Source organism: Pavona decussata, unplaced genomic scaffold (assembly GCF_977016875.1).
Source record: "Pavona decussata unplaced genomic scaffold, jaPavDecu1.1 SCAFFOLD_144, whole genome shotgun sequence".
Classification (NCBI taxonomy): Eukaryota; Metazoa; Cnidaria; class Anthozoa; order Scleractinia; family Agariciidae; genus Pavona; species Pavona decussata.
Window position 1 is genome coordinate 169,647 of NW_028145557.1, and position 26,519 is coordinate 196,165.

The window sequence follows — 26,519 nt, forward strand, 5'->3', positions numbered from 1 at the left end:
AACTGACATCGAATCATTTCACTGAACTTACTTTTAGACAGATTGAATAGGGAAATGGTGGCACCGAATCAAGAGGGAAAAAGAGGAAGCCATTAACCGGTTATTTCTGGTCTCAAACCGGTTTCAATAACCCCGGTGGTTCATAAATTACCCCACCTAGTGAAAATATCGCTTTCGCTTTACATGCAAAAGGTAGGGTGGTAAGTTCTTAGCTCTTAAATATATTACAAGGCCTAGAGATCTTACTCTATGATACATGTAGTAGCTCTAAAAGCGTCATTCTTTACCTTAGTGATTGCCAATTAATTTGGAATTGCAAACCGTATACATTTGTTTTGTAAAAGAGAGCTCGCCGCCCTACCTGATCCATGGCTTGGTTTTGATTTTTTAATTTGGTCACAACGGGTAATCGAGTTTTTTTCTGCTAATGGCGATAGATAAGTGCCAGTACTCTGTCCAAGATGTGGAAGATTTCAGTGTTCAGGAGACTCGGGATACCATGGAGATATCAGGATATTTTTTTAGCCTTTTTAGTCACCTTTTCTGTCATTAGCGATACAAATATGCAGAAAAAATCAATAATAATAATAATAATAATAATAATAATAATAATAATAATAATAATAATAATAATAATAATAAAATGAATAAGTAAGTAAATGTTATGCAATTGCTATGCTTAATTTAATAGTGCGTCTTTGTGTTTGTTCTCAGGGGAAGTCCCTACAGGTTGCTTTTGGTTTCAATTTCATCGCACGAGGTCAACAACCTTGCTCACGGACTCTGTTTGCGCGTTTGATTTGAGAAACAAAAGGAAGCAAATCATGTTGTAGTTGGATTTTATGCAGGTAAGTCCGGCTATTAGCAGGCTGTTTATCAATATGACATGAAGCCACTGCTAGTCCAGTCGCACTTTCCTAAAAAAAAGTGTTCGATCGAATCCTTTCTCGGAACTTACTCTTACGTAAATCAAAAGGGGCGGGGTGGCACCGAATCAAGAAGGATTAAGAGAAGATTCTACTCAATACAAAGGAGGATATTACTATCTTCCCATCGTACCTTGCGCCAATTTCGGTAAAATGGCTTCCGCTCAGTGAGAGGAATGCGCGTGTTTGAGGCCAAGTTTAAGCTGGATTTCTTCGTATCACAAATGATCCATGGTGAGTAATTTATCTTTATTTATTTCATTTACATTCAAATAAGGGAAAGGAATATTTTTCAGAGAGAGATATTCTTCAAAACAGCAATACTTTGCGTATTGTTCGTGGCTTGTCAACCATGACTGTTGTTATTGAATATGCATGACCTATTTTGAATGCGTTATTTCGGAACTTAAATGACGAGTCAATAGGATTATAATATTCAAATATTAGCTTTTATATTTCAAAGTTTCACTGAGAACTGATCGACTCCTATTGACTCCACGTTTTCAACAAAAATTTTGAAGTTGAATGTGAGGGATTTTTGGCGCAATTTGTGTCATGATTCGACCTGTATTTATTGCTTGGGACTCATGTTCCAAGCTCCTAGTATTCGAGCTTTTCTTGACATGTTTTCGCTTCATGTATTTCGTTTTATTGTAGGAGCCATTACCCTCAAGTCAACATCTGAAGAGGTCGCCGAGAAAGGCACGAAACGTGCTTCAAGCGGTCGATCGATCGAACGTTTTTAAACTGTCACAGTTTGCGGCGTGTTCAGAAACCGAGCACCAATCTCCGATTTTTCAGCTCATCCGGAAAGTTGACGTGCCCAAGAAGCATCTTACACTCTATAAATGGCAGCATTTCCGAAGACTGCCTGATATCGACGGCTAAATCCACGCAATTCAAGTAAATAACACTCGATTTCTCGAAAACCTCGAGTTGCTGCGTTACTATCTCGACGGCGTCCATTGAGAAATGAAATTCACGTGGGGCCAGCCGTTTGATAATATAGTTGCTACGCGTTGCATACCGGGAAGATAGTAATATCCTCCTTTACTCAATACCTAGTTTATATTAACCGGTTTATCTGGTTTAAAGCCGGTTTCAGTTGCCCCTGGTTGTTGTTAAATTACCCCGCTTTGTAACACTTTTTACCACTTTTGCTTTGCATACAAGAACCGGGGCGTCTTGGTAAGTTAGTTGTTCCCTGCTGAATTTTCAATCGTCATATTAGTTTAGCCGATTCCTTGGTATGTAATGCAATTAATATGCTTAATTTACCAGTTTGTCTTTGTGCTTGTTCTTAGGGAAAGTCCAGAAAGGGTGCTTTTGGTTTCAATTTGATCGCAAGAAGTTAACAAGTTTGTTCTTCTGATTGCATCTTTCATTTGGGACATAAAAGTAGGCAAGTGAGGTTGTAACTGGATTTTATGCAGGTAAGGCCACTTCGGTTTCAGCACTCGGTAATTAAATATGACATAAAGCCATTGCTTTTAAAGCTAGTGCATTATTTTTCAATTTTGAAATGGTGCTGCCACGTATATTATGTATATCTTAAAGTAGATACCATTTGATAAGCCCGGTCACATATCCATAAACAAGGTTCAAAGATCGAATCCTTTCTCGGAACTTAATACTCTTAGAGCCCTCTCCCCCCCCCCCCCCCCCCCTTCCTACCCACCCCCTACTTTTCTTATGTAGATTAACGCAGGGTGCCTCCAAATCAAAAGAAGAAAGGCAGCCATTCAATACCTGGTTTAACTGGTTATCCCTGTGGTTAAGAAATTCTCCCGCCATCTTAACCTTTCGCTTTGCATCCAAGACGCACCGTGGTAAGTTCTTAGCTCTTTAATATTACAAGGCCTACAGATCTTACTCTTGATACATGTAGTAGCTCTAAAAGCGTCATTCCTTACCCTGGCGGTAGAAAAGTGGTTTGGAATAACAAACCCTATAGATTTGTTTTGAAACAGAGAGCTCCTTCTTTTGATCCACGGCTTGCATGTGGTTTAAATTTGGTCAGACAGGGTAGACGCGTTTTTTTTTTTTTTGTCAGCTAATAGCGACAGATAAGTGTTATTCTGTCATAGGTGTGGAAGATTTCAATATTCAGGAAACTCGCGCCATACTTATCACCTTTTCTGTCAAGCGAAACCGATATGTAAAAAAAATGTTATGCAATTGATATGTTAATTTACCAGTGCGTCTTTGCGTTTGTTCCAAGAGAAAGTCCCAACAGTTTGCTTTTGGTTTCAATTTCATCGCACGAGGTCAACAAGTTTGCTCACGGACTCACGGAATCAGGTTGTAATTGGATTGTAAGCAGGTAAGCCTCTTCCCTTTCGAACGACTAAATTAACTTTAACATGCCTGACAGACACCTTTACACTTACACCTGTAGACAATAAGAAGCTAAAGTCATTCTAAAACAATAAACGTCACAACCATCCTTAGTACACGCTGTATGTCGAAGAACTTTCAAGAAGACATGTTTCTCTCCTGACAAGTAAATTAAGCTTGCATTTGGTTTATAATAAAGAGATTTTAGAAATGTTCGCCATTTTGAAAAATAACGCAAAAACATGCGCATTCTGTTCTTGTCTAGGCTTCCCATGCCGTTCGCCTCGGTTACGTCACCGAAACGAATTGATCGTGAAGATCTGGGATAAAGCCGTAAAAGGACTAAGCAAGCATGGAATCTAGTTGGGTTGGGTATTTCGAAAACGAAAGTAGGCACTTCCAAGACTTTAAGACGAAGTCGTACGTTATAAACTTGAACTAAAATAAAGTGAATACCATGAGAAAACAAACTTTTGACAAGCGCCTTTTCTGCAGAAATTGAAATATTCTTGTTTTTTCATAAAACTAAGGGAGCTTAAATAGCTACTACGGTGACGGCAACGAGAATGCCACAAAACAATAGGACTTAATGAGAAAAACAGAGGCTCTGCACGTGCATTATACATTTTGGTACATTTCTTCGCCGTCCTCGGCCAAACAACAACGTGAGATGACCAAATTCATGGTTTTGTGGAGAACGTGAGCGAACTTATATTTTCGAGCGACGTTTTCGTTGGCGTTGCCGTCGTGCTTTCTTAAAGTCTCTGTTGACCTCTTATGGTTACATATACTTATTGGTATCCAATGTTTTTTATGTTCCTTTTAGAAACGATCGTCATGGTTGAAATTGCCGAAGTTGTACAAGTATTCTTTCTTTTCACCAGTTTTGTCAGACTCCTTTTCAAAATACTTACGTTTTGTAAGAAGTCTTTCCGTGAAGCTCAAAAGAAAGAAGAACAATATATGGAAGTTGAGACACTGATAAATGAGGCGAATTTCTATTATAGCCAGGGAAAACTTTGGCAAGCGATCAAAACTCACGAAAGAGCACTCGAAATTGTGATGAAAATTGGTGGCAGAGAAGATTTAGCACTAGCGGTTACATATTGCGGAAATATTGCAACTAGCTTTATGTCCCTTGGTGAATATGCTAAAGCCCAAAGATTCTTTAAAAAGGCAATTAAGATCAGCAGAGAAATTTGTGACCGGCAAGCAGAGGCATCAAATTACGAAAACCTTGGAATACTGCTTTATCGTAGCAGTGTTTACGCTAAAGCTGAAGAATTTCTCCTTAATGGCCTTGCAATTAGACAGCAAGACGGTGACAAACACCAAGAAGCCACTGATTACGAAACTCTTGCCATTGTAGCTGTTTTTCAATATCTAGGTGACTATGACAAGGCTGAAGCATATCACGAGAAAGCACTTGAGGCCAGGAGAGTAATCGGGGACAAAAATGGAGAAGCATCGGCTAATGAAGTGTTAGCAGGTACGTTTAGAAATCTGGCCGAATATGTCAAAGCTGAAAAGTATCTTGAAAGAGCACTTTCAATCAGAAAGGAAATTGGTGACAGAAAAGGACAGGCTGTGGATTGCGGTCAACTAGGAGCTGTGTTTTTTCATCTCGGTGAATATGTTAAGGCCAAAGAATATCTCCAAGACGCACTTTCGATTAGGGAAGAAGTTGATTACCGCGAGGGAGAAGCATTAGACTTCCAATGTATTGGTAACGTTTTTAGTTCTCTCGGTGATTATGCCAAGGCTGAAGAATATTGTCAAAAAGCACTTGAAATCACGGCATACGATGACACAAAAGAAGCTAGCAGCATGAAAGAGACAAAAATGGCATTACAATTTCTTGCAGATAGAGCTCTACAACCTCTGGTTGATTTCTTCGTTAAAGACGAATGTACTAGCGATCAGCAACATACGCAACAGGCCTATGTTCAAACTGTGCTTGCGGTACAACTTCGTGTCTTAAGAAACGTATTAATCATGTTCAAACCACATTTTGACCGAAATGAATTAGATTCGGACAACGAAATTGCAAGGGAATGTGGAAAGGCTTTTCGAAATTTGGAAAAACTGGAAGATTTATTTCAAAAATGCTTGAGGGGTGAGGACGATCGTGGTTTAGAGCCGATTTTGCAGCATTCTCGGGACATATGTGAAGGCTATGGTAAAATTACATTGGAACCATTAGCCTTCAGTAATGGACAGTTAGAAACTCTTCTGAGTACCTTTATTGGGTTAGGTGGGTTATTGCAAGTGTGGGAGAATCTGTTTAAAATGATACCATTGGATGAAGACGAAGTTTTCTGTTCTTTGTCATCAGTTTTTGCTGCGCCTTGTCAGTTGATTAGTATGCTGTTATGTAAGTCTGGAAATCCAATCAAGGCCCTTTACGTTGCAGAACTTGGACGCGCTCGAACTCTGGCACTCTTAATGTCAGCTCAGTATTCTGTTGGAAATCAAATTGCAGCCAATCCACAGTCATGGGTTGGTATTGAGAACATTATGACTAAAGAAAGAGATTCTACTTGTCTTTACATTTCGTATTTTACACATAACCTATTTTTGTGGGTTCTCGATGCCAGCAAGCCTACACATTTTGAGCTAATAGATACTAGGTATTCGTCTATTGAGAGAGGTCTAGTAAAAGACTTTCACGACTTTTTAAAGGATGAATCGTTCAGAGGTTTTAAAGTTCCTCTTAATCAGCACTGCGAAGATCGATCACTGCTTGCTTTAAACCTCAGTAAGTCGGATCGTACAGCTCAGGAGGACAAACGAGCACCTCGACCTACTGTTGAAGAGGACGACCAGTCAAGTCTTACGCTTTGTTATCAACTTATTATCGCTCGTGTGGCAAAAAAACTTGAAAACTTTCATGAAATTATCATTGTTCCTGATCGCTCCTTGTACAAAGTTCCGTTTGCAGCCCTTATAGATGAGAACGGAAAATACTTATCAGAAACCTTTAGGATCCGCATCGTCCCTTCCTTAACTACTATCAAGATCATTCAGGACAGACCAGCAGACAACGGCACTGAGACGAAAGCGTTAATAGTGGGTAATCCAGATGTATCTGAAGTGTCTTCCTTGACAGACTTAACTTTTGCAAGAGTCGAAGCACAGATGATTGGCAACTTGTTAGGCGTCAGGCCTTTGATAGGACCCGAAGCTACAAAGCTGGCGGTACTTGAAATGATTCATTCAGCAGATCTGATACATTTTGCTGCACATGGTGATGCCGAGAGGGGAGAGATTGCACTTTCTCCCGTACGTCTTGTTAGAGAAACTTTACGGCGAGAAGATTACTTGTTGACAATGTCTGACGTTTCACAAGTTCAATTGAGAGCCAAACTAGTAGTCCTCAGCTGCTGTCATACTGCACGAGGAAATATAGTAGCCGAAGGAGTTGTCGGTATCGCTCGAGCGATATTAGGTTCCGGTGCACGTTCAGTGTTGGTGGCACTGTGGGCCATTGAAGACAAAGCAACAGAGATCTTCATGAGACATTTCTACAAGCACCTTATCCGTGGTGAAAGTGCAAGTGAATCACTTCACAAAACTAGGAAATTGATGAGAGTTAGCAACTACTCTCACGTCAGGCAGTGGGCACCATTCGAGCTGATTGGAGACAATGTGACGTTTGACTTTGGAAAGTAAAGGTAAGTTTAGTAAATTAATGACTCTAAATTACCGGTTGTTTAGTATCATTTCAGGTCTTACCTGTAAGATGATCCAGATTATGTCGTTTAAACATGCCGACACTGACATCGACAAATAAAGAAACACAAGAAAACTGCCATCAGTAATCACCTGAAGAGCACCAGGGAAAATAGATAGATTCATATCTTGTCCAGCTATCAAGGTGCTCTAGACAGATTTCATTAAATGGTGCATGTCAAAGGTGCCATGGCAAGAACATTAAAATTGTTTCACTTTCCGATGTTGATAAGTTGTTTGAGCTTTGGAAAACAAAGGATGATCTTCTTTTATTGAATCATATTATAATTATCACTGTAAAATACATTTATTAATGCATAAACAGCACTTTGAATGCAACCCTTACTGGACTTCAATGAAAAAATGATTTTATTTATAACCTGAAAAAAAAAATGGGTTGCAAAAGCAAATAGTAAATTTGCTGGGTATTACTAGTCATGTTGCATTCATACTCGATTTTGTTACATCTTGGTCTACAAAACATTTAAAAAACCGATGCAAGCATATTGCTTGAAGGTTCGAAGGTCTACTTTCAAGAAAAAAAGTCCTTTTTTCAGCGAACTTAAAGTTTACGTGTTAATTTAACAATTTCCAAAAAGTAAAATCAAGTCACTTGGCTAACCCATTATCTCTTGAGTGAAGCGATATAGTCCAGTTTGTTCCGGATGCCTGCGTTATTATGAGGACTGATAATTAAGTCAAAGCACACTCTGTCAGTGTGGCGTTTCAGGGTTTGCGCTGGTCGAGCTACCAAAGCAGACTACACCTTTAAAGGTAGTGTAATTTGCATTTTCTGCAGTTCAACGATGAAAAAGATATATAGGTTTCTAGGTTTCTAAACAAATCTGTGTGAATTTATACCTTATTACAGGAATCATTTCAGTGGTAGATCTTACCGTCCCAGGAATCGTTTGTATTATCATTTAATTCTATTGAACGAATTTTGTTCTAGTTGCAGTTATTTTTAACCTGGAAAGACTCAAGCAATGGCGATGATGATTTAAAAAAGAAGATAAGCATGCAGAATCTTCTCACCTTCACATAGAGTATGAATTATGGTACATACAATCGCCTAGCTTTCTGTATGTTAAGTACCAGATGCTAACTTACTAATCAAACTTAAGGACAGTGCCTCCTTTCGATAATTCGCATGTGTTCTGCTCTTCCACGGCATGATCCAAGAAACTCTGATTTCTTAAGCCGGCGACACACCTAGCGATTTTATACGCCGATCGCGGCGAATTTGAACGCCAGCGAAAATCGCAAGCGATTTTTGCCACCGATTGATGCTGACACACCTGGCGATTTTTTTGCCGATCACGACGATGTGGCACTTCAACCTTGTTCCCGGGCTCCATGTGAGCCAAGTGATAAAATCGCCTAATCTGATTAGTTGACTTTACTGGCGATTCGCAGCAATGAGCGTAGAGAATCGCGGGAACGGGCACACTTGGCAAATTGCCGGCGAATTTAATCGCCGATATCTGACATGCCAGATACCGGCGATTTTATACGCCGATCGCGGCGATCGGCGAAAATCGCAATCGCCACACCGGGACACCTGGTGGTTTTTGCCGATCGCGGCGATCAGCGTTTAAAATCACCAGCTGTGTCGTCGGCTTTAAGGACGATGCCTACTAATTCAAAGGTATTTTTAATCATGTGGGGAAAGAAGACCTTAGAACAGGATATTGATAACGGGCCCTTTTAGGTCTGATCAACCCCCAACCATGCTGCACTTGCCTGTTTTGCTCAACGCCACTCGATGCAATTAAACGTGATTTCAGACTTTGCAAACGTAGTCTTAAATTCAAAATCTTCATTCAACATTGTTCAACGCTAATATCTTTAGTTGAATTGCTGTTGTATTTGTTTGTTTCGGCCCCTGACCACTGGAAGCTTAGGGAAAGTGGTTCCTTGGGGAATCTCTACTCTTAAAAGTTGTGACATGATGAGTCACTGATACAGTACTTAATTTTTTGGTATCGAATATATATAGTTTTCTCAAAGGGTAGTTTTCCCGTTAGCATGAGAATAGTGAAACAATTCTAGTGTAGACAGCTATCAAATTATCTTTAATTCATGCACATGCATTTGCAGACTGACTGTTCGCTTATGCTTCTACTTTATATGTCTTAAATTTCGTCATTGTTTGTTTTTTTTTCCACATAAGCATGAGATCAGTATGGGCATAAGCAGAACAGAATGCATGAATACAGTCGTTTTCTGATCGGTATTCCTTACCATTTTGCTTATTTTGCAACTATGTCCAGTGAGCAGGAAGTTTATGCAGATGCTTGTGTTTATGTCTCTGTTGGAACCTATGTTCATTAGTAACTTGCAAAAATTGGTGACCGGTTCCTTGTGACAAAAGAGTTTGAGTCACCAACTAAGGTTGAGATAAGTGTGATAATTATATGTAAATATTCACGTGATTTAGGCTCCATATTACTCAAGTTGATAATCTCAAGGCCGATTGGTAATAGTTAAGCAAGGCGTATACGACGTGTTAGAGAAATGCCACCCCCCTCCCCCTCCGTAGCTTTCTGGTCTTCCAAGTTATTGTACACTTAACCCTCCAAAAATTTCGAGAACAGAAAAGCTATGTATACAGGGATATATAGGAATTGTAGCTCCTGAATACCTAGAAATGTGCTTATTCATCAGTATAATTTCCATCTGGCTAACCAAACATAATCTTTCAAGTCAGAGCTTTATTTTAATGGTGCGTCCTTGCCTTATACGTTACCAGGCTGTCTCTTAATTCTCTCCGCCGAAAAATAAAGTAATAAAAGTAAAGCTTTTAATTTGAAAAACTGTGTAATAACTCAGCAACTCACATGACAGCTTTTAGGTGTGAAAGGAAGTAAACACACAGGCTTAACCAAATATATTAATTTATATTTCTCTGTATAAACTAGTTTTGCTGTTTCTTAATGGTAACTTGATTAAGAAGTTTTATTGGTTAAACGCTTGATGTTGCATCAGTATATCATTTCAAGATTAGGCCGGGCCCCAGTTGTTCAAAGAGCAGATAACTGTATCCAGTGAATAAGTCCTCATCCAGTGGTTAAAATGTCTCAAACCGATACAATATATCCGTAATTTTTAAGCGACCTATCCGCTGGATAAAGTTAACCGCTCTTTAAACAACTGGGGGTAGCAAGTTATGCTTGGTTTATACGCTACTTTGATTAAATAAAGTTAACATAGCGTATTAAGTGAACCAGTTTAGTTGTGCTTATGGAAGAAAATAAAAATTAGTTATAATCGGTTAATTAGTTGAGTTACGATTGTTTTAATCCTTTTCTGCCCGTTAGACCTTTAATAATACGAATTGCGTATTCAGACGGCAGCACATACTTCCTAGTGTTGGTTGAGGGAAGGAGCGGTTTGTTCATGGCTGAATATCAAACAGAATGATAACGTACAACTTGGAGAATTGCTATAGTGTGCAAACATGTTCCTATTGAGGTGCTCTGAGGGAATCAGTGAAGTCATTTGACAAGAAAATTGGGTATTTGTCACCTTGGATTTCCTGTTTTCCCCTATAAAGTGTAGTAAAGTTATTTTTTTATCAAATAAACAAGCGATTTACACAGTAACGATAAAAGCAGCTCACATACCAGTTTCCGCGCGGTAAAAAAGAGGGAAAACGTACAAAACCACACGGAAACGTTTGCTACGCAGGCTACGATTGAAATAACTTGTGCGTCTTTGAGCAGGTCCATAAGTTCACTGTTAATCTTGACTGAAGTATACTTTAAAGGTTTCCCAAGCTTTAAATGGGCAATAATTGAAACAAGTCCAAGCAACAACCGTGGACGATAATCCTGCTGGTATACGTTGGATCAATTGTAGATCTGATCGGCTTTAAAAAATACAAATGATAAAAGAAGCAGAGACCGATACAACGTAGAATTACGGTTTAAAGGTTACTATATTTCGGCTGGCCAAACCAGCCTTCTTCAGGTATAATGAGAATTTACATTGGGAAACACGCTTATATAGCTGACAAATATTTGCGCAATAGCGGAACTACGTAAAACTAAATTGATTGACAGTAAATATGAAGCAAATGAAATAATAGTAACAAAAAATAAAAAATAATAAAAGGAAAAAGCTAGTACATTTCTTCGCGAATATTAAGGCCATGTGGAAGAATTGAAGGATCGTGCCGGGATCGGAAAGCTTTGGGGCCGTGCTGAAAGAGTGTTGTGACTCGACACATTGTTTAAATACCGTTCACATATGGTCAAGATGTACTGAAAATTTGTCGTCCTCAGTCAGGGATATCCTATGATATGTGTAGAAAAAATGGGCATTCCATTCTTTCCTTCCTTCCTTGCTTCATTCATTCATTCATTCATTCATTCATTCATTCATTCATTCATTCATTCATTCATTCATTCATTCATTCATTCATTCATTCATTCATTCATTCATTCATTCATTCCTTCCTTCCTTCCTTCCTTCCTTCCTTCCTTCCTTCCTTCCTTCCTTCCTTCCTTCATTCATTCATTCATTCATCGATGTAGTGAATAATAAAACAATTATCCTGCTCAATCTTGCTGAATATCCTCCGGCCTACGACCACGTCGCATAAGTATGACTCAGGCGAATTTTTCGTGCGATCTCGAACTAAAATTGTTAATTTTGTCCCTGAGAAACAGAGCAGCAATCGTTAATATTTTTTATTCGGCGAATGAGATTCAAATTTAAAGGCCTTCGAAAAAGGAAGTGAACATGTTGCAAAGGACAAGTCATCCAAAAATAGCGCAGATTATCCCCGGCGTCTCTTCTTAATATTGATTGGATTAACTTGTTTTCATTTTAGCTCCAATTCTATTCAGTAAAGTAAACAAAGTAGCAGGCTTAAATAGTTTACTACGGGGAATTTGAAAACACTCGGAAAACTCGCGTTCTCTCTCTTGCTTGGTGACAGTATAACACATGCATTCAGTTTCAGTGCCTACTTCATGTTATAAAGTCAACAAACGAATGTAACTTATATAAGTGAATCAACGGGAAACAATACCTTTTTCTTTCTTTTAGAGAACCTCGACTGCGAAACGTCGTGCCGAAGCCGATTTTGCAAAGTACCGTTTCGCAAAGTAACCATTTCGCGAATTATCGTTTCGTGAAGTACCGTTTCGCAACTGCACCATTTCGTTTCGTTCCGTTTCGTTCCGTTTCGTTTCGTTTCGTGGAGTGCCGTCAGCCCTAACCTCCCACGCAGTCACTCTTGATTTCGCCAGTTGATTCGATGTTCGGCGTCAGATGAACACATGACCGTTTTGTTTCCGTTATATTCTGTTTCATCAGCATACTATAAGGTATTTGAGGCCAAGGAGATGCTGTGGTGGGAAAGTTTGATCCTCATAAGCCTCTCTTGTATTATGCAGTCATCAGGTATGTATATACGATATATTGACGAAGATGTGGCGGAATGTCATATGTGTACTGAATTGTAAACACATTCTACTCTTCAGTTCTGTTAATTTGTGTTCCTTATTTAAGCACAGTTATAAGAAACTAACGGACAAACAGAACGATTTGATCCTTTTTGTCAAAGAGTTGTTCAAGAGTTGTTCAAGAGTTTATTATGTCTGGACTAGCCAATATAACAAAATTTACACCCGTGATAAGAAGGTCACGACTTCCGGCCGATGTAGTCACAAATTTCATTTATTGCATGACTGATATCGACAATTAATTCCACGTAGTTTAGATATTAAATGATTCAGAAACGATTTTTTAATGGTTCCCATGTACATGGCTAGTTTATTTAACTTTAACCCGGCTCATTTTGATAAACTGCAAATTTTGAATAAAACTTCCTGTTTAGATTTCGCAATTTCATTTCGAACCATGAACGAGATTGTGTGAACTATTGGCCCCACGTCAGCAAATTGGCTGCAATTATTTGATAAGTTTCAGATGGTTTCATTAATGCCCGACTGACAATTGTTAATCTCGCTAAAAGGACGGGTAATGTCATAGACATATAGTAGTACATAAAGTGATATTTTTAGGCTAATTTAACTTCTTCTTCTTTTTTTATCTCATTTAAGTTTGATGAAGTGTGACTTGTTTTTGTGAAACACGCATTCAGCGAAAGATTTGTCAAAAACCGACAACAATGCCTGTGGGATTTTGAATAATAAATTCCTTGTTCTTCAATGATTCGAGCTCAGCATCATTAAATATTTGTATGCATTAACAGTGATCAGCATCAAATTTCAAATTTGTAATATCAATGCTTTTTCAACCCCTCAGGTCATAACAATTAAAGATATGATCACAAAAGGTGAATTTTCTTGATATTTTTAAAGCGTCTCCGCAGTATTTTTATCTCCAAAGTATGGAGATAAGATAGGAGAATTTGTCCTCTTTTATAAGGAGTCAAAGGGTTAAGGAGAAATAAAACGTCACTGTGTAAAAGGAGAACGAGTTTGAGTGACTAAATGAAGACGTGCACGGTTTTGAGTCAAAACATTCTTCGTTTGTTGACTAAAGGATTACAAACGAGTTTTGAATGACGCTTTGTCATGTGGCTATAATTAGTAATTAGTTTATTGGGTTCAGCTGATGAACCTTGGACTCGATACACCACATGAAAACCACACAAACTGCGTTACCATTTGTAGTTTGGAACTAGTTATCTCGGTAAGTGCACGACATTATGTAGAAGTTCGTAAGTTAGGGATGTTACAGGCAGGTTTAAAATATACGCAAAATTAACAAATGCAAAAATGCTTATGCCAGACTGATCTTTAACAAAACCCAACGTACACAAATTAAATTGGAGCATTTTTTCTTTTGAACGTTTTCTGCGAGCAGTTTTTAAGGCGAAAAATTACAAGGCGTAGAGGGTAGCCTGCAATGCAGGCGTTTTCATGCGGCATGCGAGAGCCAGAATCTCGGTTAGTCGGCCATGTTTGGTGACAGGGAAGCCCGAATTTGAAGTCGCCGGGGCTTATAAGGTCCAGGCTAGGCCTAACTTAGGATATAACAAAAACAGAGTGTCAAGAGACCATATTTTCGATGGAGCTAATTACATTGAAGAGCAACATATCTACTCAACTTTGAATGCAGGATTACTGGGGACCACACGGCGCACAAACAAGCTGTTCTTTATACTTTTTGTCTGCGGATCTCTTGTAGTAGTCTTTCCGTGCAAATAACTGAACTGATTACAGCGCTGACACTGCGGCAAGATAATTTATTTTGGGCCAATATTTCAACTAGTCACAACAAGTCTTCTTCAGGACCAAAGTTATTACTGAATTAGGCCATATATTTAAGACTTAAATTTCCTCTAAGCGGTCATTTCATGGTAATTTCCACTAGCCATTGGCTGTCCATCCATATAAATAATTCGATTGCGGAAGTTCAGGGAACTTTTTGTGTACGATACTAGGCAAACGTACTATTTCCATGTAAGAAAAAATTTGCTCGGTTTACATGTAGCATTGCATGGCGTGTTGAACATTCTTTGAACATGGCATTAATTTTCAGTGTCCATTCTTTGGCCAGCCGGCACATACGGGATACCTAAAGCTGCATCCGGTTGTCCTTGGGCGAACGGCTTTCAGTGGGAGACTGGATGGAGATTTCAAGACACAGATGGTTCAAGTTCAAATAATTACAGATCGTCGGATTTTCATCTTGATGGAAGAGTAGATGAAAAAGGAGTTAAAAGATCGTTTTGTATCAAGACGGATACAACAAGCGACACAAATAGACCCACCTGGCCCCCAGGTTAGTTGCTTAGTCATTTCTAGCTTTAGTGCCCATCACCCGTACTTTGAAGTTATTGATCGCAACAAACCGGTAAATACAACACGACAGGGGTCAAACAAACGTTCAAAGAGCCCCTTCGTTTCGAGGTCGCCATTGTCAATGTTAACTGGGCTTAACTAAATACCCTGCCACTTCGAATAACTTCCCCCCAAAAAAGGGAATACGGATAGCTGGCTGGCTACGCAGTGAGAAATACCACTCTTACTCTCATAAAAGTATGGCTATGCCTTGTTCTCTAATGTGTGATAGCAAGATCACAAAATGAACATCTTTCTCACTGCATAGCCGCGTTGTCACTATTTCTTGGGGAAGAGCTTCAGCGTCGAGGATAAAAACTGCTGTTATTCCATTACTTTTACGTTAGGCAACAAAAGTTTTAGTCATCGACCAAGTCCAAGTAGACAAACAAATGACAGCATTTGAGTTACTCTTTTAGAAGAAGCAAAGGCTGTGGAGTTTTCAGGTGACTGTCGTCCTTGTCTTCCATGGTCACTTCCCCTCAGGTATATACATGAAAGGCAGTTTATAGATGGATGCAATTTCAAGACTGTGCATCTCCTAACTCGAATTGACTGACATATGTGTGCTAAGTGACCATTCAAGCAATCGTATAAAACGAATCGAACGAAAGCTTGGCTTACGCAGAACCTGCCTTCGGGCCTTCACAAAGGAAAGGTTGCGTCACATCTAACAACCACTTTGCTATACCAGATTAGTATAAACCTACTAGTGTTCTATCACGAATTCCGTTCTCTGATTGGCTACGCTACTCGCTATCTACTCTGTGATAGATAGTGAGTAGCAGTTTTCAACAAAATGGCGGCCGCTTCGTTGCGTTTTCGAAGTGTCTGCGATGAGCAAATAAATAATTTACTTGTTAAGGTTTGACCGACTAGTAGATTTATACTAAAACAATTAGATTATTCGCTCGAGATTTCTATCGCGTGATAGCTGATGAGGGTGCGTGCTCATAATCTTATTGTTAACTAGACCCAGCTTCTGCTGCTACCTGCACCCTCTAATTACTATTTTGTACAAAAAATGTAGACTGAGGAATGAAACTGAGACTTAAAGGTCAAGCTGCATAAACGAAATGGGAAAAGTTATGCATTTGCTAACAAAATGCTCCTATAGCTGGAAATTCCTTAAAGTCATCCAGTTACTACAACAGCTAAATTTTGCTACAAATTAAAGACGCAACCACTTTACTGACTACCGTCTGATTAACATTAGCTGTTAACTGTTGGCATTGATCGTCCATGTCGAGAGAGCGGTCATCATCACTATCATTATTCTGGTATTTTATAAATTAAGTAGCAACAAAAGTGTGAAAAGTTTAAAATAAGAACTGCATAACTATTTTATCTAATACTCGAAGGGACAATGTCATTAGGATTTTGCACTTTTTGGTCAAACGTGATCACAAAATGATCTTACAGCAAGGATACGAAAATATCAAGTGATTTCTCAAAAAGAGTGAAATGTTATCCAGATTCAAATTCAAAAGCCATTTTTGTAAGACAGTCAAGGTAAGGACTTGAAAAAATTGGCATTACTGTTTTCAAGTTGCAATCCATTTAAATCTGGTCATCCGTAGTCAAAAGCCCTTACGTACTTACACTTTTAGTGCATTGATACAATTGTTAACCTGAAAATGAAGAATTATGTTTAAGTTTTCTTTCACACAAATATATTTTTGACGTTCCATACTACTACTACTACTACTACTACTACTACTAAAATACACCACATTGTGTTTTTAACTCGCAGGTAAATACTGTATTTACAAGAAAGGAAGTGTTTGCCCTGGAGGTCTTATGTCAGGATTTGTTGACTGGGATGATGACGACTACTGGAACTTGAATGGAAAAGGTGGAACACTTCCCGAGGGTATATACGATAAAAATACGCGCATTGAGTTTTGCTGTAGAACAGACGGGAACAAAAATGATCCTATCCTCCTTCCCTCTAAGACTCCTTTTTTCATGTTTGCTTTCCAATCAACAAAATGTCAAATGGTTAAATGGGCGATAGCAAGCCTGGAGTGGATATACTTTGATACAGAAGACTCTGGCAATGCAGATGATAGAGGAGGGGAGTATCCTCATGACGCTGCAACAAAGCATCCAACCATTTACTACTGTTACTACCGCGGTAGGTAGACATATCATTATCATTATCGTCACTATCACGATTGTCTCTGTGTCATTGCTATTGTTCATAGTTGATTTATCCTGCATACTGCTAGGATTGAAATATCATGAGGGGCATATGCGCAATGGAATCAACGGGATGGAATATTTTAAGCTTGGTGAATAAATGAGAATGATGTATTATTCAGGAAGTGACACAGGCAACTCGGAAAAAAATCCGACTACTCCTATCAGCAGTCCAACCTAAGACCTTCATACATCATTCTCATTTATTCACCAAGCTTAAAATATCCCATCACATTCATTCCATTGCACATATGCCATACATGACATTCCAATCCTCGCAGTATGCACCATATTTGTCCCATAAACCTAATTTAATGGCCTTAGCTCCCACGAGTCTCCTGTAGCTCAGTGGTAGAGCATCTGAACTAGCAATCGGAAGGTCTTAGGTTCGACTCCTGATAGGAGCACTCGGATTTCTTTTCGAGTATGCTTGTCACTTAATGAATAAGACTATGGGCAGCTGTTACCACCAAAACTACACGAATTTCAAAAGGTACAGACAAGAAAGAGATGGTTCAAGTGTCCATGACAAAATAGCACGGACAATTAAAAAGTGGCACAGCCAAAGCGCAAACTGTTCAACTTTCTATACTGGAATAGGAAAGTGTAAAACGAAGTGGTCTAGCGAAAACACAAACAGACTAGCAACTTATATCGAAGTAGAGCATGTTTTGTTTCACGTTTTCCTTTCTCCAAAAAAAAACGCACTCCAACTACTCCTTTTTGTAACAAGTTTATTGGCGCGCCAGTATATGTTGACATTAGTCAGCCTTCCTCACAAACAGCAGGTTGGTGAAATAGCCTGTCTAAAAGAGCCATTCCACGATTCCTTCCTTTTCTCAGGAAACATGATTCCTTCCTTTCCTCTCTTATTGTGGCGCTTTCATTGAATTTCTACCCTCGAATAGTCCGCAGCCATGCTTGGTTCAACACTACGGATTACTATGCGTACACGTTAGTGTCTGGCCACTCTGGCAGACGTTTCCAAGCCAACTTGGGATGAACAATGCCTACTCTCCTGTTCTGGGAATGAATGAAGTTTTTAGATAAAACCTGTCGCGGTCCAAAGCGTAATAGGGATGTTATTATGGCTGAAAGCTCGCACTCGTTAGGTTGGAGACCAATACAATTCTTTACTTCATTTGCAGGATGTAACGAAACCTTTACTAGACTCAACGGCACATTCCACTCACCAAACTACCCAAGAAATTACCCGGATGGACAGTATTGCTCCTGGAGGATCGCGGTCAGGCAATCGCAGCGAATTCACTTAACGTTCACAAACTTTAGTTTGGAAAACAAGAACAACACGGACAGTTTATCCGTGTATGATGGAGAGAATTCCACAGGGGAGATGTTGGGAGTGTTTTACGGAGGACACCCTCCCCCGAAGGAAGGAATCTACTCCTCGTCCAATCAGATGCTTGTAATATTCAAATCGGATTGGAGTATCTCTTTAATTGGTTTCAGAGCCTCCTACAAAGCTTTTAATTATTCGGGTAAGTGTTGTGAAATTCTATAGACCCTTTCATTAGAAATCTTTATAATACGCATTTCTCAAGTAGCAACTGCAAGGTGTTGGAAAGGCTCACTTTTAGCCAGGATTTTAAGGAAACCAAACTTTATGCTTAGCGTGCTTTCGTGCCGTTTACCTGATAGTAAAGATCAAAATGTGGTATATTTTTCTGACAATTCATTCAACACACAGTAAAACGCAAATAACTTTTGTATTGTATTAAGAATGCTTTGCAATGTTTTGCTTCTAAACAGTTTCTACGGCTGCAAGTAGGACCTCGGGTGCTCCAGAGGTAACTCCATCATCGGCCCTCAATCCTGAAACGTTACACACAGAGAAAACGAAACGAACAACTGTGTTGTCACACACGGGGAACAGGAGGCAAAGGCATCAATCTCAAGGAAAAGGTAGCACACTTAAATTACATTTTCCATTGCTTCAAAAAAGTTTCGCGCCACTTTAGCTGTCTCTGTTTTTTTTTTTTTTTTTTTTTCAATTTCATACCGTATCATTCCATTGAAACATTCGTACAGCGTTACATACCATTCCTTTTCAACTTTTACATGTCCACTTTAAAGAAGAGAGTAGTAACTTTTTGGTGCATTTTCCCTGGGTTCAAATACCGCAGCTCTGAAAATTGGAAAGCTTTCTTCTAAATAGGCAAAATTCCCATCGTTACAAACAGGCATATTATGTCAAACAACTATGCTGTTACGCAACAAAACAACAGCACCTCAGGCGAGCCCTTACTCAACTACGTATTTATTCCTTTACAAGGTTAACGCTATCACGAACACCAGTCGAATCATTTCGGTCGATATCTCGTCTCAACGTTAATTAGTCGCTGGAACTGTTTGGATTTAGTTTATAGATATTAACAAAACGGAAGTATCACTGAGATTTTTGAGTCATGTCAAAAACCCAAAAGCGTTATTCTATGAGCAGAAACGAAAGAATACTGGTAGCCTATAATCGTTTCAGTTTTGTTAAAAAATTACCGCCTCATTTTACCAAAACTGTCGATGAGTGTTTCTGGCTACAGATGGACTGGGTCGGAATGGATTCCAACTTCATTTTCGTTTCCCAAATGCGCTATAAGAGATCATGAATAGTTCGAATTTTTTTAAAGTCGGACACAATGGATTTTGTATCTGAGGGTTCTAAAATTATTTTGTAACTAAGTGAAGAAAGCAATTGCATGGTATTGTTGTACCATTCTCACCACTTCGGCACTTTGTTTTAAACTCAAACTTTCGTAACATAGAAAAAATAAAGGGTTTTTTTTGTTTGTTTTTCCGAAGTACTGTCTTACACTGAAATAACCCCTAAAATAAACCAGACACACATAATTCGTTATTCTAAGTATTCTGATTCAATTTTTGCCTTGGTTCAGCCTACCTCCCTCTACCCTTCCCCTCCCCTCCCCCCCGAGTTCGCTTTTTTGTAACGCCATTGCTCCACAATACAGCTTCCAGCATTTTCCGTATTTTACAGCCTCCTTTGTCATCTACCTGTATACACTTTTACACTTTTAATGACTTTATTGAATTTCGTTCTGACAGGTTTGGATGTGATAAGTGTTGTTGCTCCCGTGGTAGCACTGCTCTTTATTATAGCCTTGATCGGGGTTGGGTTCATTTATTGGAAAAGGTAAGACACAAACTAAAATAACCCTAGTTTGATAATTGGCTGTAACAGTTTTCACCCGATCCATATCGCCAATCTGTAATCAGTCAGATAATATAGGTCTAGTTATTTATGCCATTAGCTACAGTATTTTGATCACTCAGTTACTTGATCATTTACCGACTCAATCAGTCATTAATCGACTCACCTGCTCAATCAATAAATTAGTGAATCCGTCGTTGTGGGTCATTCATTCAGACAAATAAACAAGAGGGTTAGTTTGGAAGGAGAAGGCAGCGGAGTAGAGACAAATGTTTGGTTTATCAAAAGAGTTTTAAAAGTCACCTGGCCACCGTAAATAGATTTGAGTGCTGACCTTCCGAGCGTTACCCTTCGTCAGAGCGAATCAAGGAATTGAGGGTTGTATGTGGTCAGTTAGTTGAAACATCATCATCATACCCATTCATTTTAAATCGCTTCGTCTGTTTTGATGATTTATTGGAAACTATTTAACGTAGTTCTCTGTTTCAACCTAGGAGAAGGAGGAGCAAAGAAGAGCAAGGGAAATCAGGAGATGTATCATATAACAGGTGAATAGCACAATTTTGCGATTATATGGTTACTTGATGGTTATTGACCTCGCCTTTGAGTGGTAGCGAGGCTGAAGTTGACACCAACGTCACCGCTTTTCAGATTGAAACCGTGTTCTTCTTATGCGCATGCTTACTAGCTAAGTTTTCATTTACATATCAAAAGCACTGAGCGTTGTATTTCATTTCCACTCAAACGGTAAGCCCACAACTATAAGCGTCTTTTAAGGTTATATAAGGCGAAACGTTCTGAACCAGCACAATTTATAGGTGGAAGCTATTCTCGGTTTTCACTGTCACGCCATTGAAAAAAAAAATTGAAACCATTCCATGAATGAAGTCAAGAAATTGACATGGTATAGAGGATAAATAAATAAGGCATCTGTCCAAGTGTCAGGTCTGTGAGGCATTCCGTACTCGAGTTATTTGACAAAATGTTCCACATAAATTTATAGAGCTTAGTATGGAGACGCCATGTTTGTGTCCCTCTGAGGGGCACAAACATGGCGGCCGGAAATAGGAAAAAACATCTGGAGTTCACTTTTGCCAGAAAAGAGGTTTGTTTGCCCTTGTGAATTTTGGAATGTTTAGATTAATATTTCTCCTCAAACTTAAATTGTTTAGAATGCTGAAAATCACCCGAAGAGTCATTTTTAAGATTCGGAAAAGTTCTGTCACGGCCGTCCTCCTGATGTCACGCACGATGGAAACTCGGAAATTGAAACTGTTCTCTTTTCAAAAGGAAGCACGACATCGAGCTAAGAAATTGTGAACAGACATATTTTTAGGTAATCTTTGTTGTAGGCCTCCCAGTTTTGAATTTTAGAATTTGGTGACGTCACGTGAAAACCGAGAATTTCTTTAATTGGTGGCCCATATCTGCAAACACAACAAAAAATTGTCGAAGCACAACACAAAATTTGTTAATTAAACAGGCAACCCCGAAAGTTCATTTTTCCTCCACTGGTAATCGCATTCAGTTATTACTTTTCCACTTAACGTACTAAAACTAAATGTTAATCAAATTAAAGAGAGATAACTAGAACTGTATCACATTCACTTGTATTTCATGTATTTTCAGGTCAAACGATGAAACCCTGATGTCACTTGGAAATCCGTGCTATGATCGGAGAATGAAACCCTACAAGGTGGTGAAAGAAGAGAGTGGATCCTTGTCAGCAATAGCGTCAGTAAACGTCCCTTAGATAATGAGCCCTAAAACGTTTTCAACTCACCCTCCTGGTATATACTTGCATCTTCCACCCCTTCTCCTCCTCCCTCCCCTTTTTAACCCGTTTTCCTACTAGGCAATTAAAGCATCACGCTTTTACATTGCAATACTGATCAACACATCCCCAGGGGTTTCTAAGTGTGTCGTCTTCGGAATGGGTACGGTAATGCCCATGTATCTCTCTAGGTTCTAAATGCATAGCATAAAAAGAAAATCCCTATTTGGATTTCGCAAAAGGAAATAAATAATACAAGTAGCTGAAACAAAGAAAAAATAAGGAGGGAAGCAACAAAGAATGTTCATTGTAAGTAGGACAAAACGGAAAGAAATAAAGATTGGTGATGATTTCGTAAAAGCGTGTACGGGAAAACGTATAGGCCTTCCGAGAAATACCATAATATTCAAAAAGCGGGTTACGCCCCCCTTGCATTATTTTACGGTGGCCAAATGACCCTATCAACGCTTTTAATAAAACCAAACATGCAATCGTTTGTACTCCTCCACAGACGTCACAGTACCACATTTTCTTTAGAACTAACCCTCTTATTTGTATGTTTATTTAATTTTTTTTTTTCACAGTGGCTTGATGACAGAAAATACCGCCTGTTCTGCAGACGCAAATGAACTGTACTTCGAAGTTGAAAAGGAAGAAAATATGAAGGACAGAGAATCTTACATGAAACAGGAAAATGAAAACCTGTTGTACGAGACAACAGAAGGTGAAACAGTGCCCAACCCTATCTATGACAGGTTCGTTTGTCTCTTATTCATCTTCCCAGAAAAGACACCAAAGACACCATCTTTTATTAGTTTTAATCTAGTGTTAAGAAATTTGAGTTGCTAGTTTGCCAAAGAAACTTAAACTTTACCTTTTCTTTAAAACTGAATCCGAATTTCTGAGGCGATCAAGGACTTACGAAGAGATATCCACTGAAATGAACCGTTGGGTACCCTGATACTTCCCTCACATTTTCCTACTAGGTAATAACGAAAAACACAAGAAACGATGAAATAGAAAAACTTTGGCTATTTGCAAAGTACTCTTTCATACTACATCACATTATTTCTACTGCGGATATGCCACATATTGACATTCCAATCCTTGCAGTATGCAGGATGTTTGGCCCATGAACCTTGTTTAATTACCTAAGCTCCCACAAGTCTCTTGTAGCTCAGTGGTAGAGCATCCGAAGAAGTTATTGGAAGGTCTTAGGTTCGACTCCTGATAGGAGCACTCGGATTTTTTTTCCGAGTACGCCGGTGTCATTTACTGATTAACACATCATTCTTACTCTTACAATTATTCAACTTTTTTTTAAGTGGTTCCATCATTGAAAATTCAACCTGGTCTGAAGAGGAAAGCGAACTATACACTGAGGTTGAAGAAGAAAAAGAAGATAATATGAAAACGAGACAATCTTACTTGGAACAGGAAAATGAAAACCCGCTATACGAAACAACCGGTGGTGACGAGGCGCTCAACCCGATCTATGATAGGTTTGTTTGTTTATTTATTACCTTCCCAGAATTGATTGGGATATCATTCAGTATAGCTAAACTGGCTATCCAAAAGGAAAAGTGTTCAACGAAGCTAAAGCTTCACTCTGATACTGTCTGCAGCATTTTACCCATTTAAAGAAACGAATAAATGTTCAGCTGCTGAAGCGTTCTCCTGCTGAAATTAAATCTGTTGAGAAGTTATTTTCTTGTAACACCTTTTCTGAGGCTCTTGAGGCCTTGGTAGCCTCTGATGTGTGACAATATTCGAATAAAAATTGTCGATCGCTCCTTTTCTATTCACTGCAGAGCATTAGTGAAAATTTACGCAGTTTAAGGTGCAATGGTCTGTAGTTAAAATTGTGGTGTTGAGAACAGTGGAATTAATGTTGGTCGGCATTCCTTTCTGGGGGATACAATTAACTTTTAACTTTTCTACTTCCTTTGTGTAGGCAGTTTTAATCTAATATATAGGCCATTTAAGCGTGGCCAGCCGATTGAACGCTGCTTATAGTGTACAATCTTTGGGAGTACAGTTTCTCTTTCGAGAGATGGGCGTTCTTAACAGAGGAAGTAAAAATGTTCTCCTCCCCCCTGACCCACCCCATAGAACACAGCTGATCACAGGGAACTGGAATTCTCAATCTAGTAAAGCAAGTGCTACGGCGTCTTATTCCTTAGTGAGTTTAGCTCATCATGAGTTTTCTCAAGCTTAAGTAACATTTTCGCTTTTAAGTGTGTGTTAATTATGTTCCTTGCAGCTCCACATAAAGGAAGAAATTGAAGACCAAGACCAACAGCCTAACATAATTCGATCACATAACTCGATTACTAACGCAGGGTGCAAATATTATAGCTATTTTGAATGAGATCATTTTGGAATACTTTTTCTATAGTTACTTTGAGACTAGTGTCCCCTTTCTCTTCTCCCGATTCCCTACTTCCACTTGATTGTAAAGGACATAAGAGCAAGTGTTCGATCGCATTGAGGAAATTTTATGTGCTGGCCAGTGACGACTTAACCCCACGACTTAAGAGGGCACTGCCTCCTTTAACGCTCGAGGATCACATGATCGTCTTCCCGTTCCCCTTTTACTGTGTAGCCTTTGTCACCATAGATTTTCAATTCTTATATATGCAGAATAGACCCAACCTGTGTTTTCCATGATTATCATCCATTTTCGCTTGTATTGGCGTTAAAATCTGTTTCCTACGTGATCGTCTGCTCACTGGTCCGCCCATTATGGGACTCACATTGGTGATTAGTGTTACCGCGTTAGCGTCCACTAGGAATGTGTGAAAAAAGTATGCACCTTATAGGGGAGTTGCAACTAGTTTTAACTGGTCCCTCGACAAATCATTCGAGATTAATACGTTCCGTGCATCACGAGATCAGGTCAGGAAAATCGACGAGTTGCGTCCCGTGGTCGGAAGTATTTACCAAGAAAGAGAAACCGCGTCAATCACTGGCACAACTGACTGCAGTCTCGTTAGGAAAAAACAAAAGCTCAGCAAACAACAAGAGCATATTAGTTAGGTTTTTTCGCCATATTTTAAAATATTTTCACCCTGGCCTCCTGTAACTCCTGTAGCAAAAGTGTAAAGAAAAGTTGAACTAATTTTCTGCGAAATCTTAGGCTATGTTCTCACGGGACCGGTCCCAAATGGATCCAACCCTATCCTGGAACGGGCCATTTCTCTTCACACGGCACCGTTCCGCTTATCAACGTTAGGCCACACCGGACCGGCCTGTTATGGTTCGGTACTGAATCGAAGTATCAAAAGCAGCTGTTTCTACCTGTTAAGCATGCGCAGAATTCACGTTGAAGCTTACAAAATGGCGCAGAAGAAGGCTAAATCGATAGATGAAGGTGATAAACCCTTCAGCTGGACGGACGATGAATTATCCGTTCTCTTTAAAGTTATTCTTGAGTACAAAGCCTACCAGGCTTCAAACGGAAAAGATTGGGAAACTGTTTAAAAGAAAAAAATATGAAGACATGAAAGGCTCCTCGAAAGATATCTTTCCGAGATTTCTGATGGATAACTGTATTTACAGCCATTTGGAGGACGGTCAGCTGCCTTAAGGCAGTTAAACCAAGAAGTATGCCGACCAAAACAACGGCTACTTGCCTCCTCGTGTTTTTCTAGGCCGACTGGGTACGATAAATTCAACTAGCACTCAAGCTTAATTGCGCCGCTAGTACCAAAAGGAACCGGTCCAGGTGTTTACAAGGTGACGGTGACATTTGGAACCGAAACGGTTCCAAAACTGGAACTCCTTTTTTGGAGGTCCAGTTATCGGACTTAGGGCCCGTTTCTCGAACGTCCCGGTAACTTATCGGGCCCGATAAGTATATTTTGAAATGTTTTTTTCGCCGATTACACAGTGATTACAGATATGATACTTGGCTAAAGTTTTCATAGAATTATAAGATCTTAAAATTTAGTATTCAAAGCTAACATAAATTGACTTCTGTTAAGAAACATTTATCACCAAAGACTCTTATCGGGCCCGATAAGTTACCGGGTCTTTCGAGAAACGGGCCCCTGGGGCCCGTTTCTCGAAACTCCCGGTAACTTATCGGGCCCGGTAAATATAACATTTCCGCTAATTACACAGTGATTAGAGACATGATACTTGGCCAATGTTTTCATAGAATTATAAGGTTTTAAAATTTAGTATTCAAAGCTAATAAAAATGGACTTCTGCTAATTGAAGAAACATTTATCACCAAAGACACTTATCGGGCCCGGTAAGTTACCGGGACTTTCGAGAAACGGGTTCCTGATCGGAAACGCCGGCGGATTGACGGTATGGTTAGCAGTTCCCGTGTGAACAAAAGGCCTATCTGTCACGATTTTTTATCGGAACCATTTGGAACCGGTCCCGTCTGAACATAGCCTAAACCGACTGACGGCATGAAACAAGTCTATATTTCAATTTGGCGCTTAGCGCTCTAAATTATTACACTGTTTACATTAAAAATAACTTATCTTTAACAACAACATGGCAATAAAAGTTGACGTTTCCTTGGA

At 39.2% G+C, this 26,519-nt stretch overlaps 2 protein-coding genes across 7 annotated transcripts; both read left to right on the forward strand.

The window, feature by feature from the left end:
• The first annotated feature begins 2,235 nt into the window (after positions 1 to 2,235).
• Positions 2,236 to 10,273, forward strand: LOC146466387 (uncharacterized). Of its 3 annotated transcripts, XM_085127391.1 has the most exons (5): positions 2,236 to 2,359; positions 3,148 to 3,249; positions 4,090 to 4,752; positions 5,599 to 6,937; positions 7,948 to 10,273. In XM_085127391.1, exons 3-4 carry the CDS (start codon positions 4,101 to 4,103, stop codon positions 6,933 to 6,935), a joined length of 1,989 nt encoding a protein of 662 aa, XP_084983517.1. In that variant the 5' UTR covers positions 2,236 to 2,359; positions 3,148 to 3,249; positions 4,090 to 4,100; the 3' UTR covers positions 6,936 to 6,937; positions 7,948 to 10,273. The 3 variants fall into 3 exon arrangements, with proteins under 3 accessions (XP_084983517.1, XP_084983515.1, XP_084983516.1); XM_085127389.1 differs by having other exon boundaries at positions 4,090 to 6,937; XM_085127390.1 differs by having other exon boundaries at positions 4,090 to 6,937; positions 7,954 to 10,273.
• LOC146466388 (uncharacterized) lies at positions 7,948 to 26,519 on the forward strand. 4 transcript variants are annotated; one of them, XM_085127400.1, is made up of 11 exons: positions 7,948 to 8,053; positions 14,517 to 14,759; positions 16,572 to 16,955; positions 18,169 to 18,519; positions 18,791 to 18,943; positions 20,099 to 20,186; positions 20,699 to 20,752; positions 21,834 to 21,938; positions 22,563 to 22,733; positions 23,304 to 23,480; positions 24,242 to 26,519. In XM_085127400.1, the coding sequence occupies exons 1-11, from the start codon at positions 8,044 to 8,046 to the stop codon at positions 24,249 to 24,251; spliced, it is 1,746 nt and encodes a 581-aa protein (XP_084983526.1). In that variant the 5' UTR covers positions 7,948 to 8,043; the 3' UTR covers positions 24,252 to 26,519. The 4 variants fall into 4 exon arrangements, with proteins under 4 accessions (XP_084983526.1, XP_084983525.1, XP_084983528.1 ...); XM_085127399.1 differs by lacking the exon at positions 7,948 to 8,053 and adding an exon at positions 11,728 to 12,407; XM_085127401.1 differs by lacking the exon at positions 7,948 to 8,053 and adding an exon at positions 11,731 to 12,407 and having other exon boundaries at positions 16,572 to 16,691.

Coding starts and splice junctions, on each gene's coding strand:
- LOC146466387 (XM_085127389.1), top strand. CDS start 4,101: ATGGTTGAAATTGCCGAAGTTGTACAAGTATTCTTTCTTTTCACCAGT.
- LOC146466388 (XM_085127399.1), top strand. CDS start 12,284: ATGACCGTTTTGTTTCCGTTATATTCTGTTTCATCAGCATACTATAAG. Junction 12,408..14,516: donor TTGTATTATGCAGTCATCAG/GTATGTATATAC, acceptor ATTAATTTTCAG/TGTCCATTCTTTGGCCAGCC. Junction 18,520..18,790: donor CAAAGCTTTTAATTATTCGG/GTAAGTGTTGTG, acceptor GCTTCTAAACAG/TTTCTACGGCTGCAAGTAGG.